This window comes from Panulirus ornatus, chromosome 10, assembly GCF_036320965.1.
Source record: "Panulirus ornatus isolate Po-2019 chromosome 10, ASM3632096v1, whole genome shotgun sequence".
Classification (NCBI taxonomy): Eukaryota; Metazoa; Arthropoda; class Malacostraca; order Decapoda; family Palinuridae; genus Panulirus; species Panulirus ornatus.
The window spans coordinates 32,774,071-32,786,140 of NC_092233.1; the positions used below are offsets into that span (position 1 = coordinate 32,774,071).

Here is a 12,070-nt window from a genome sequence, read left to right on the forward strand (position 1 = left end):
GATTGAGATTATCAAGTTATGATGATACTGAATAAAGGCAAAATATCGCCCCTTAACCTTTTTCCCAGCTAAACAAAACGTGCAGCCGTCTGTCAAAGACTTCTGTCTCTTTCCGGGATTCATCGTGTTGGTAGGGTACCGCTGCCCTCTATTCTTTTTGGGTCGCAAACAAGTGTTAGGAACCACACACAGACATATACATATATACACATGTGCATATTCATACTTGCCTTCATCCATTACCGACGTCACCCCGCCCCACAGGAGACAGTATCGCCACCCCTTGCGTCAGCTAGGTAGCTCCGGGAAAACAGACAAAAAAGGGCCACATTCGTTCACTCAGGCGATAACTGTCATGTGTAAAGCACCGAACCACAGCTCCCTATCCACATCCAAGGCCCCACAGACCTTTCCATGGTTTACCCCAGACTCTTCACATGCCATGGTTCAGTCCATTGACATCACGTCGACCCCGGTATACCACATCGTTCCATTTCACTCTATTCCTTGTATGCTTCTCACCCTCTTGTATGTCTAGGTCCCGATAGCTCAAAATCTTTTCCACTCCATCCTTCCACTTTTAATTTGGTCTCCCGCTTCTCCTTCCCTCCATCTCTGACACATATACCATCTTTGTCGATCTTTCCTCACTCATTCTCTCCATTTGTTCAGACCATTTCAATGCACCTTCTTCTGCTCTCTCAGCACGCTCTAATTACCACACATCTCTCCTACCCTTTCATTACTTACTCGATCAAACTACCTCACATCATATGTTGTCCTCAACATCTCATTTCCAGCACATTCACCCTCCTCCATACAACCGTATCTATATCCCATGCCTCGCAACCATATGATATTGTTGGAACTACTATTCCATCAAACATGCCCATTTTTGTTCACCAAAATAAGATTATCTCTTTCCACACATTCTTCATCGTTCCCAGAACCTTCGCCCTCTCCCCCACCCTGTGACTCACTTAGCTCCATGGTTCCATTCACTGCCAAAACACTTCCTCCAATTTTCTCCATTCAAGCTTACATCTCAACTAACTTGTCCCTCAACCCTACTGACCCTAATAACCTTGCTCTTATTCACATCTGCTCCCAACTTTCTCCTTTTTCGCACTTTTCCAAACTCAATCACTACCTTCAGCAGTTTCCCACTCGAGTCAGCCACCAGTGCTGTACAATCGGCGAACAGCAGTTGACTCACTTTCCAGTCTCTCTCATCCCTAACAGACTGCATACCTCGCCCCTCTCTCCAAAGTTCTTGCATTTGCCTTCCTCGCCACACCATTCATAGACAAATTAAACAACCATGGGGACATCTCCCACCCCTACCGGAGACCGACCTTCACTGGGAACCAGTCACTTTTCTCTCTTCCTACTCGTACATATGCCTTACATCCTTGATAAAAACTTCTCTGCTTAAACTGCTTACCTTCCACACCGTATATTCTCAGGAGTTTCTACAAAGTATATCTATCAACCCTATCATATCCCTTCTCCTGATCCATAGATGCTACATACAAATCCATCTTTATTTTTTCTTTTAAGTATTTATCACATAGATTCTTCAAAATAAACACCTGATCCACACCTCCTTTATCACTTTTAAAACCACACTGCTCCTCCCCAATCAGATTGCTGCTCTGTACATGACTTTACCATCTCAATCAATACCCTCCCATATGATTTTCCAAGAATACTCAACAAACTTATATCTCTGTAATTTAAACATTCACCTTTATCCCCTTTGCCTTTATACAGTGGCACTATACATGCATTCCACCAATCTCCAGGCATCACCGTGATTCATACATACACTGAATATCCTTATCAACCAATCAAAAACACAGTTCAAACCCGCCGCCTAACCGGATTTCATTTTCCGCAAGGCTTTCACTACCTCTTATATCTTTACCAAACCGTTATCCCTGACTCTCACTTCGCACACTACCCTGACCAAAACACCCTATATTTACCACTCTTATCATCAAACACATTTAACAAACCTTCAAAATACTCGCTTTATCTCTACCTGTTATCACTTACCCCTTACCCACTTTACCGATGGTTCTCTTGTCTTACGCACGTAATTTACCTCCTTCTGAAACCTTTAATACTTTAATACTTTCTTACCACAATTCCCTTTTGCCCTCTTCTTCACCCCTTGCACCTTTATCTTGACCTCATGCTGCTTTCTCTTCAAAATTCCCCAGTCATTTGCACCCCTTCCTTGCAAGTAACGTCCGAACGCATCTTTTTTGTCTTTCAGTAGCAACTTTACTTCGTCACACCACTCACTACCCCTTCTAATATGCCCACCTTCCACCTTTCTCATGCCACATGCATCTCTTGCACATGCCTTCGCTGCTTCCCTAAATACATCCTATTTCTTACCCACACCCCTAACGTCACTTGCTCTTATCTTTTTCCATTCTACACACAATCTCTTCTGGTGTTTCCTCGCACAAGTCTCTTCTCCAAGCTCACTTACTCTCACCACTCTATTCTCCCCGACATTCTCTCTTCTTTTTTGAAAACCTCTACATATCTTCACCTCCCCAAAATAGTAATCAGACATCCCACCAACTGCCTCCCAGCATTTAACATCCAAAAGTCTCTCTTTTACACGCCTATCAGTTAACACAATCTAATAATGTCCGCTGACCATCTCTGCTACACACATACGTATAGTTGTGTATATCTCTTTTTGAACCGGTAATCCCAATCAGGAGTTACTTTTCAACACAAATTCACAAGCTCATCACCATTTCCATTCACAGCACTGAATACCCCATGTACACTAATTATACCCTGCACTGTCACATTACTCACTTTCGCATTTGAATCACCCATCACTATAACCCGGTCTCGTGCATCAAAACTACTAACACAATCACTCAGCTGCTCCCGAAGCACTTGCCTCTCATGAGCTTTCTTCTCATGACCAAGTGCATACGCACCAATAATCACCCATCTCTTTCTCCATCTACTTTCAGTTTTACCCACATCAATATAAAATTTACTTCCTTACACTCCATCACACATTCCCACAACTCCTGCTTCAAGAGTTGTGCTACTCCTTCCTTAGTTCTTGTCCTCTCACCAACCCCTTTCTTTACTCCTAAGACGTTTCCAAACCATCCTTCCTCTTTACCCTTGAGCTTCGTTTCGCTCAGAGCTAAAACATCCAGATTTCTTTCCCCAAACATACTACCTATCTCTCCTTTCTTCTCATCTTGGTTACATCCACACACATTTAGACACCCCAATCTGAGCCTTCGAGGAGGATGAGCACTCTCCGCGTGACTCCTTCTATTTCTTCTTTTAGAAATTGAAGTACTTGAAGGGGAGGGTTTCTAGCCCCCCCTCTCCCGTCCCCTTTATTCGCCTTATACGACACGCGGGGAATACGTGGGAAGTATTCTTTCTCTCCTAACCCCAGGGGGAATATATATATATATATATATATATATATATATATATATATATATATATATATATATATATATCTTTCTTTCTTTCAAACTATTCGCCATTTCCCGCATTAGCGAGGTAGCGTTAAGAACAGAGGACTGGGCCTTTGAGGGAATATCCTCACCTGGCCCCCTTCTCTGTTCCTTCTTTTGGAAAATTAAAAAAAATAGAGAGGGGAGGATTTCCAGCCCCCCTGCTCCCTCCCCTTTTAGTCGCCTTCTACGACACGCAAGGATGACAGTTAAGCGCGTGATCAAGTATGTTCCTATGAATATACTTGAATATACGGGGACGTGAAACACGACAAGTTCCCAAGTGCTCTTTCGTGTAATAATCACATCATCAGGGTAGATAGAAGAAAGAAATATAACAGTCAGTTGATATACAACGAAGTAAACAAGTTACTGTCCGAATGGAGGTTGGGTGCGTTCAACAGTAACAACGAACGTATCATAAACTTATGTGGACCAGAGGGAGAATTGTTTACAAATTTCATCAACAATGAAGCTATCCAATTTGTACAGACCTTCACTAATATTAAGGTTATGATTCTCTGTGTATTTGATGATAGATGATTCAATGATATATCTCGTGGTACTGGAGTTAGAGTTAAAACTGAGATGGCATTACTCCAGTCAGCACAATGATCATAGTTTTTAACGTGATTAGACAAGGCATTTGATTCTTGTTCTGTTCTTATACTATGTTTATGTTGCTTAAGTCTAACAGAAAAATCTTAACCAGTCTGCCAACCATAAAACTTATCACAATTTCTACATGGCACTTTATAGATGCATCCAGAACTTTCTGGTGAGTTCATGATTAAGATATTCTTTATGGTATTATTGTTGATGAAGGCAACATTTACATTAAAGGATATAAGCAATATGGGAAGTAAAGTATAATTGCTGTTAAAAGGGAGAACTAATAGGTTCTTGGTGTCAGTGGGAGGTTTGGGTTCAACTCTGTGAAGTGATCTCTTTGCCAACTTAAGGGATTTATCAATGAAAAATCTAGGATACTGTAACTTGGATCCAGCAGCATATACCTTCTGAAACTCATCAATATGCTATTGGATGAAGAAGTAAGATTGTTAGTAAAGGAGAAGAGAGAGGCGTTTAGTCGATTTTTGCAGGAAAGTAGTGCAAATGACTGGGAGATGTATAAAAGAAAGAGACAAAGGCAGGGGGTCAAGAGAAAGGTGCAAGAGGTGAAAAAGAGGGCAAATGAGAGTGGGGGTGAGAGAGTATCATTTAATCTCAGGGAGAATAAAAAGATGTTTTGGAAAGAGGTAAATAAAGTGCGTAAGACAAGGGAACAAATTGGAACATCGGTGAAGGGGGCTAATGGGGAGGTAATAACAAGTAGTGGTGAAGTGAGGAGATGGAGTGAATATCTTGAAGGTTTGTTGAATGTGTTTGATGATAGAGTGGTAGATATAAGGTGTTTTGGTTGAGGTGGTATGCGAAGTGAGAGGGTCAGGGAGAATGGTTTGGTGAACAGAGCAGAGGTAGTTAAATCATTGCGGAAGATGGAAGCTGGCAAGGCGGCGGGATGGATGGTATTGCAGTGGAATTTGTGAAAAAACGGGGATGACTGTGTTGTTGACTGGATGGTAAGGATATTCAATGTATGTATGAGTCAAGGTGAAGTGCCTGAGGATTGGCGGAATACATGCATAGTGCCATTGCACAAAGGCAAAGGGAAATAAGGTGAGTGCTCAAATTACAGAGGTATAGTTTGTTGGCTATTCTGGGAAATTATTTGGGATGGTATTGATTTAGAGGGTAAAGTCATGTACAGAGCATCAGATTGGGGAGGAGCATTGTGGTTTCAGAAGTGGTAGAGAATGTGTGGATCAGGTGTTTGCTTTGAAGAATGTATGTGAGAATTACTTAGAAAAACAGATGGATTTGTTTGTAGCATTTATGGATTTGGAGAAGGCATATGATAGAGTTGATAGAGATGCTTTGTGGAAGGTATAAAGAGGATATGGTGTGGGAGGTAAGTTGCTAGAAGCAGTGATAAGTTTTTATCGATGATGTAAGGCATGTGTACGAGTAGGAAGAGAGGAAAGTGATTGGTTCCCAGTGAATGTCGGTTTGCGGCAGGGGTGCGTGATGTCTCCATAGTTGTTAATTTGTTATGGATGGGGTTGTTAGGGAGGTGAATACAAGAGTTTTGGAAAGAGGGGCAAGTATGCAGTCTGCTGTGGATGAGACATCGCTGGTGGCTGATTTGGGTGAGAAACTGCAGGAGTTGGTGACTGAGTTTGGTAAAGTGTGTGAAAGAAGGAAGCTGAGATTAGATGTGAATAAGAGCAATGTTATTAGGTTCAGTAGGATTGAGGAAGATGATAATTCCGAGGTAAGTTTAAATGGAGAAAAACTTGAAGAAGTGAAGTGTTTTAGATATCTGTGAGTGGATTTAGCAGCGGATGGAACCATGGAAGCGGAAATGGGTCACAGGGTGGGGGGAGTAAACGAAGGTCCTGTGAGCGTTGAAGAATGTGTGAAAGGCGAGAACGTTATTTCGTAGACCAAAAATGGATATGTTTGATGGAATAGTGGTTCCAACAATGTTATATAGTTGCAAGGCATGGGCTATAGATAGGGTTGTGCAGAGGAGGGTGGATGTGTTGGGTAGGAAATGTTTTAGGACGATATGTGGTGTGAGGTGGTTTGATCGCGTGAGTCATGAAAGGGTAAGAGAGATGTGTGGTAATCAAAAGAGTGTGCTTCAGAGAGCAGAGAGGGTGTATTGAAATGGTTTGGTCACATGGAGAGAATGAGAGGAAAGATTGACAAAAAGTTTACATTTGTTAGAGGTGGAGGGAACGAGGAGAAGTGGGGTACGAAATTAGAGGTGGAAGGATGGAGTGAAAAAAATTTTGAGGGATAGAGGCCTGAACATACAGGAGGGTGAAAGGCGTACAAGGAATAGAGTGAATTGGAACAATTTGGTGTACCGGGGTCGACCTGCTGTCAGTGGATTGAACCAGGGCATGTGAAGCGTCTGGGGTAAACCATGGAAGGTTTTTTGGGGCCTGGATGTGGAAAGGGAGCTGTGGTTTCGGTGCATTACACATGACAGCTAAAGACTGAGTGTGAACGAATGTGGCCTTTGTTGTCTTTTCCTAGCGCTACCTCGCGCGCACGTGGGGGAGGGAGGTGGGGTGCCATTTCATATGTGGAGGGGTGGCGACGGGAATGGATGAAGGCAGCATGTATGAATATGTGCATATGCATAAATGCATATGTCTGTGTATGTATATGTATATATACATTGAAATGTATGGGTATGTATATGTGCGTGTGTGGGCGTGTAAGTATATACATATATATATGGGTGGGTTGGGCCATTCTTTCGTCTTTTTCCTTGCGCTACCTGCTAGCGCGTGAGACAGCGACAAAGTATAATAAATAGAATATATATATATATATATATATATATATATATATATATATATATATATATATATATATATATATATATTTTCTTTCATACTATTCGCCATTTCCCGCATTAGCGAGGTAGCGTTGAGAAAGAGGACTGGGCCTTTGAGGGAATATCCTCACCTGGCCCACTTCTCTATTCCCTCTTTTCGAAAAAAAAAAAAAAAAAAAAAATATATATATATATATATATATATATATATATATATATATATATATATATATATATATATATATATATATATATATGCACACACACCTGGTTTGAAAAGAGAGATATATATAAGTATACTTATGTGAGTAGGAGAGATGGTCAAAGGGCATTATTAGATTACATATTAATTGATAGGCGTGTGAAAGAGAGACTTTTGAAAGCTAATGTGCTGAGAGGGGCAGCTGGTGGTATGTCCGATCACTATCTTGTGGAGGCGAAGGTGAATATTTGTAGAGGTTTTCAGAAAAGAAGAGAGAATGTTGGGGAGAAGAGTGGTGAAAGTAAGTGAGCTTGGAAAGGAGACTTGTGTGAGGAAGTACCAAGAGACATTGAGTGTCGAATGACAAAAGGTGAGAGCAAATGACATTAGGGGAGTGGGTTAGGAATGGGATATATTTGGGAAGCAGGGATGGCATGTGCAAAAGATGCATGTGGCATGAGAAAGGTGGGAGGTGGGCAGATTAGAAAGGGTAGTGAGTGGGGAGATGAAGTAAAGATGTTAGTGAAAGAGCAAAGATTGGCGTTTGGACAATATGTACAGGGGGAGTGCAAATGGCTGAGAGATGTATAAGAGAAATGGCAGGAGGACAAGAGGAACGTGCAAGAGGTGAAAAAGAGGTCAAATGAGGGTTCGGGTGAGAGAGTATCGTTAACTTAAGGGACAATAAAATGATGTTTTGGAAGGAGGTAAATAACGTAAGACAAGAGAACACATGAGAACATCGGTGAAGGAAGCAGCGGAAGAAGTGACAACAGGTAATGTTGAAGTGAGAAGGAGATGGAGTGAGTATTTTGAAGATTTGTTAAATGTGTTTGATGAGAGAGTGGCAGATGTAGTTTTTTTTTTTTTTTTTGAGCATGGCTTAGGTTATCTCAGTTGGAAGAATAGGGCAACACTAAACATTTAAACTTATTCTTATTTGTCACATTTTTGTTACAAGAAGCGTGAAATGTTTTCCTAGCTTTCCAGTAAGCTTTGTTCACAAACCACTTGGGATAATATAACTGCCTAAAGATACGTCTTATATGACTACATTCATCTACCAGGCCTATGGGATCACATATCCGTAGTGCTCTTAAGACATAGATATAACTAGACATTTTTATGGAAGAATCATATACTGAGAAATAATGAATATAATTCTTGTAAATCCCGTTAGTCTATATCCCTCTGCTGTTTATGCCACACACAACGTCATTGAATGTCTTGATTGCTAATACTAAGAACTTGAATTTTCCTCCAGGCATCTTGAAAGCCCATCCTAGCATTAACCAAATCATTATGGGAGAATTGACATTACAAGGAAAAATTTTGTTCAAGACACACCCAGCTACCCAGGTCAACACCCGCCACGTGACCCCCTTAATCACTCTCCCTTGTAACGGTTACTCCTGGTCAAAGCAGACAGTGGTTGGTCTGTACTGGTTGGTGCTAGTAGGCGCTACTGCGGTGTGAGATGAGATTTAAATAACTTTAAGTACTGGCTCCTACTTTGTTAAGTACTGGCACGAAACATGTCGTGCCACATGTATAGAAAAATGCCATGTTAAATAAGATTTTATGAACTACTGCAGTGCGATTTCACCTTCATATATATATATATATATATATATATATATATATATATATATATATATATATATATATATATATATATATATTAAGAATATATGGTGTGGGAGGCAAGTTGTTAGAAGCAGTGAAAAGTTTTTATCGAGGATGTAAGGCATGTGTACGTGTAGGAAGAGAGGAAAGTGATTGGTTCTCAGTGAATGTAGGTTTGCGGCAGGGAGATGCGATGTCTCCATGGTTGTTTAATTTTAAAGTGTGTGAAAGAAGAAAGTTAAGAGTAAATGTGAATAAGAGCAAGGTTATTAGGTACAGTAGGGTTGAGGGTCAAGTCAATTGGGATGTAAGTTTGAATGGAGAAAAACTGGAGGAAGTAAAGTGTTTTAGATATCTGGGAGTGGATCTGGCAGCGGATGGAACCATGGAAGCAGAAGTGGATCATAGGGTGGGGGAGGGGGCGAAAATTCTGGAGCCTTGAAGAATGTGTGGAAGTCGAGAACATTATCTCGGAAAGCAAAAATGGGTATGTTTGAAGGAATAGTGGTTCCACCAATGTTGTATGGTTACGAGGCGTGGGCTATGGATAGAGTTGTGCGCAGGAGGATGGATATGCTGGAAATGAGATGTTTGAGGACAATGTGTGGTGTGAGGTGGTTTGATCGAGTAAGTAACGTAAGGGTAAGAGAGATGTGTGGAAATAAAAAGAGCGTGGTTGAGAGAGCAGAAGAGGGTGTTTTGAAATGGTTTGGGCTCATGGAGAGAATGAGTGAGGAAAGATTGACCAAGAGGATATATGTGTCGGAGGTGGAGGGAACGAGGAGAAGTGGGAGACCAAATTGGAGGTGGAAAGATGGAGTGAAAAAGATTTTGTGTGATCGGGGCCTGAACATGCAGGAGGGTGAAAGGAGGGCAAGGAATAGAGTGAATTGGATCGATGTGGTATACCGGGGTTGACGTGCTGTCAGTGGATTGAATCAGGGCATGTGAAGCGTCTGGGGTAAACCATGGAAAGCTGTGTAGGTATGTATATTTGCGTGTGTGGACGTATGTATATACATGTGTATGGGGGTGGGTTGGGCCATTTCTTTCGTCTGTTTCCTTGCGCTACCTCGCAAACGCGGGAGACAGCGACATAGCAAGAAAAAAAAAGAAATATATATATATATATATATATATATATATATATATATATATATATATATATATATATATATATATATATATATATATACATACATACATACATACATACATGCATACGATTTTAGGTTTTTCAAGTTAATCCACAACGACCTTTCCTTTGCAGTGGCCAACATGAAAAGGGTCGGCTCCCTCCGCCGTGGTGTGAGTGGCTCCAGTGATGGTGGGCGTGTGGGGCAGGCGATGGGAGGCGGAGGTGTCACAGTCACCAAGCAGACGGATCCGGGTGAGAGCCGTGAGCCGGACAAGTTCAAGATCCGGCGGCCTCTGACCACCAAGGAGCTCACCAGGAAGATCAAGCAGCACCAGTCCGCCATCAGGAGGGAAAGGCGTCGCTTTATCGCCGGCTCTGAGAGGCCTCCGGTAAGGCGACCCGCTGTGGTTACAGCTGATCTGATGGTGGGGTAAGAGTCGGGTACAGATACCCTGGTGAAGGCAAGGACGAGTACATGATCATATTATTATAAAACAAATAGAAAGTCGACTGTAGCTGAGTGTATAGTAGATGGGAGGCTGTGTGAACCTCTGAATGCTCACCAGGTTGATGTCAATGTAGTGTGTGACAGGTTTCGAAGGTAAATGAACTCAACCTGGCTACACTTCTTTAGAAACGATCTCTTACCAGTATGTATGTATGTATGTCGATGTGCATGTACGGAAGAGGGTAAATGTGTTAGTAAATGTTTTGGAACAGTATATGATGTGAGTTGGTTTGATCGAGTAACAAATGATAGGGTAAGAGAGAGGTGTGCTTATAAGAATGTGGGTGAGAGAGCTGAAGGGGAGGGAGCTGAAAGGGTTTGTACATACGGAGAGAATGAGGAGAGAATAACGTAGGGGATATGTATGAAAAGTGGTGTGGACAAGAAGGGGAGACCAACTGGAGTTGGGAGGACGGAGTGGAAAAGGTTTTGAGCGCTCCGAATTTTAACATGCAAGAGAGTGAAAGGCGTGCTCGGGATAGAGGGAACTGGAACAATATGGAATACAGGGGACGACAGGCTGTCAGTTCACTGAACTAGGGCACATGAAGCTGTCAGAGGAATCCACGGATAGGTCTGTGAGGCCTTGTCGCGGATAGGGAGCTGTGGTTTCTGTGCAATAGACATGTCGCCTTGAGAATGGATGTCCGCGAATGAGGCTATTTCTTTGTCTGCTCCTCACGTTACCATGCTGACGAGGGAAACAACATATGTATTTTTTTTTATATACGGTTGTAGGACCCTGCCTGTGGGAATTGTGTCCCTTTGAGGATGCATTCCAAGTAGGAGTAGGGAAATGATGGACTTCTTGCAGCTAGATGTTCCGTGACAAGATTCCAGTGTTATTCATTCAGTGGTGATGATACAGCCAAGCCGAAGGTGACTTGACTCTTCATGTGTGGCCTTTTGTAAGTGGAATTTGATACACACACACACACACACACACACACATACACAAGCGCGCGCGCGCATCATATTAGCTCAGAACCTCTTTCTATGAAAGATTGCTGTCGGTTTCTGTGTAGTTCAACCCTCCAGTTCATTGTCTCCCGTGTACGCCTGAGACACCCTCCGGCATGTTCAAGCCTCAAACACTCAAAGCATCTCTCACTCCATCCTTCACATCCTCCTTGCTTCACTCATTTTCCTCGTTCCCTCCACTTCTGACACGAACACCCTCTTAGATTTTTTTTTTTTTTTTTTTTTTTTTTTTTTTTTTTTGTATGCTGAAGGCTCCAGTCACGGACAGAAGTCCACATCAAGGCCGCGCCCAGATTGAAATATAGAGAAAATTATTCAACGGAAAAAGAGAAGAAAAGGGAAAGTATTTACGAATTTTTGAGAAAGTAAAAAACCCGTCTTTTGAAATGTGTCAGGTCACAGTTATTGGGAAAGACATGAGAATGTAGAGTTCCAAAGCTTTGACGTGTAGGGAAAGAAGCAATTGTCAAAACGGCCCACTCTTGGGTTGCTGATGGCCACACAATAATCACGTGCTGCAGCACCTTGCTGGGTATTGCGTGGTCTAGTTAGTGGTGGGGGCACACAAGCAGCCAGCTCTCGGGAGCAAAAACCAAAGTAATACCTATAGAAGAGGGAAAGGCAAGGGGGTCGAGTTTGGAAGTTAGCCTAGGACAGTTTATAAGGCAGATAGCTTTGGACT

The 12,070-nt window shown here is 42.1% G+C and overlaps 1 protein-coding gene across 1 annotated transcript in view; it reads left to right on the top strand.

Annotated features, from left to right (window-relative positions):
* The window catches only part of LOC139750623 (dynein axonemal heavy chain 7-like), a 298,921-nt gene that overhangs the window by 20,093 nt on the left and 266,758 nt on the right, over positions 1-12,070 (top strand). Inside the window, 1 exon segment of the mRNA XM_071665298.1 lies at positions 10,032-10,288. Coding sequence (XP_071521399.1) covers positions 10,032-10,288 — 257 coding nt within the window.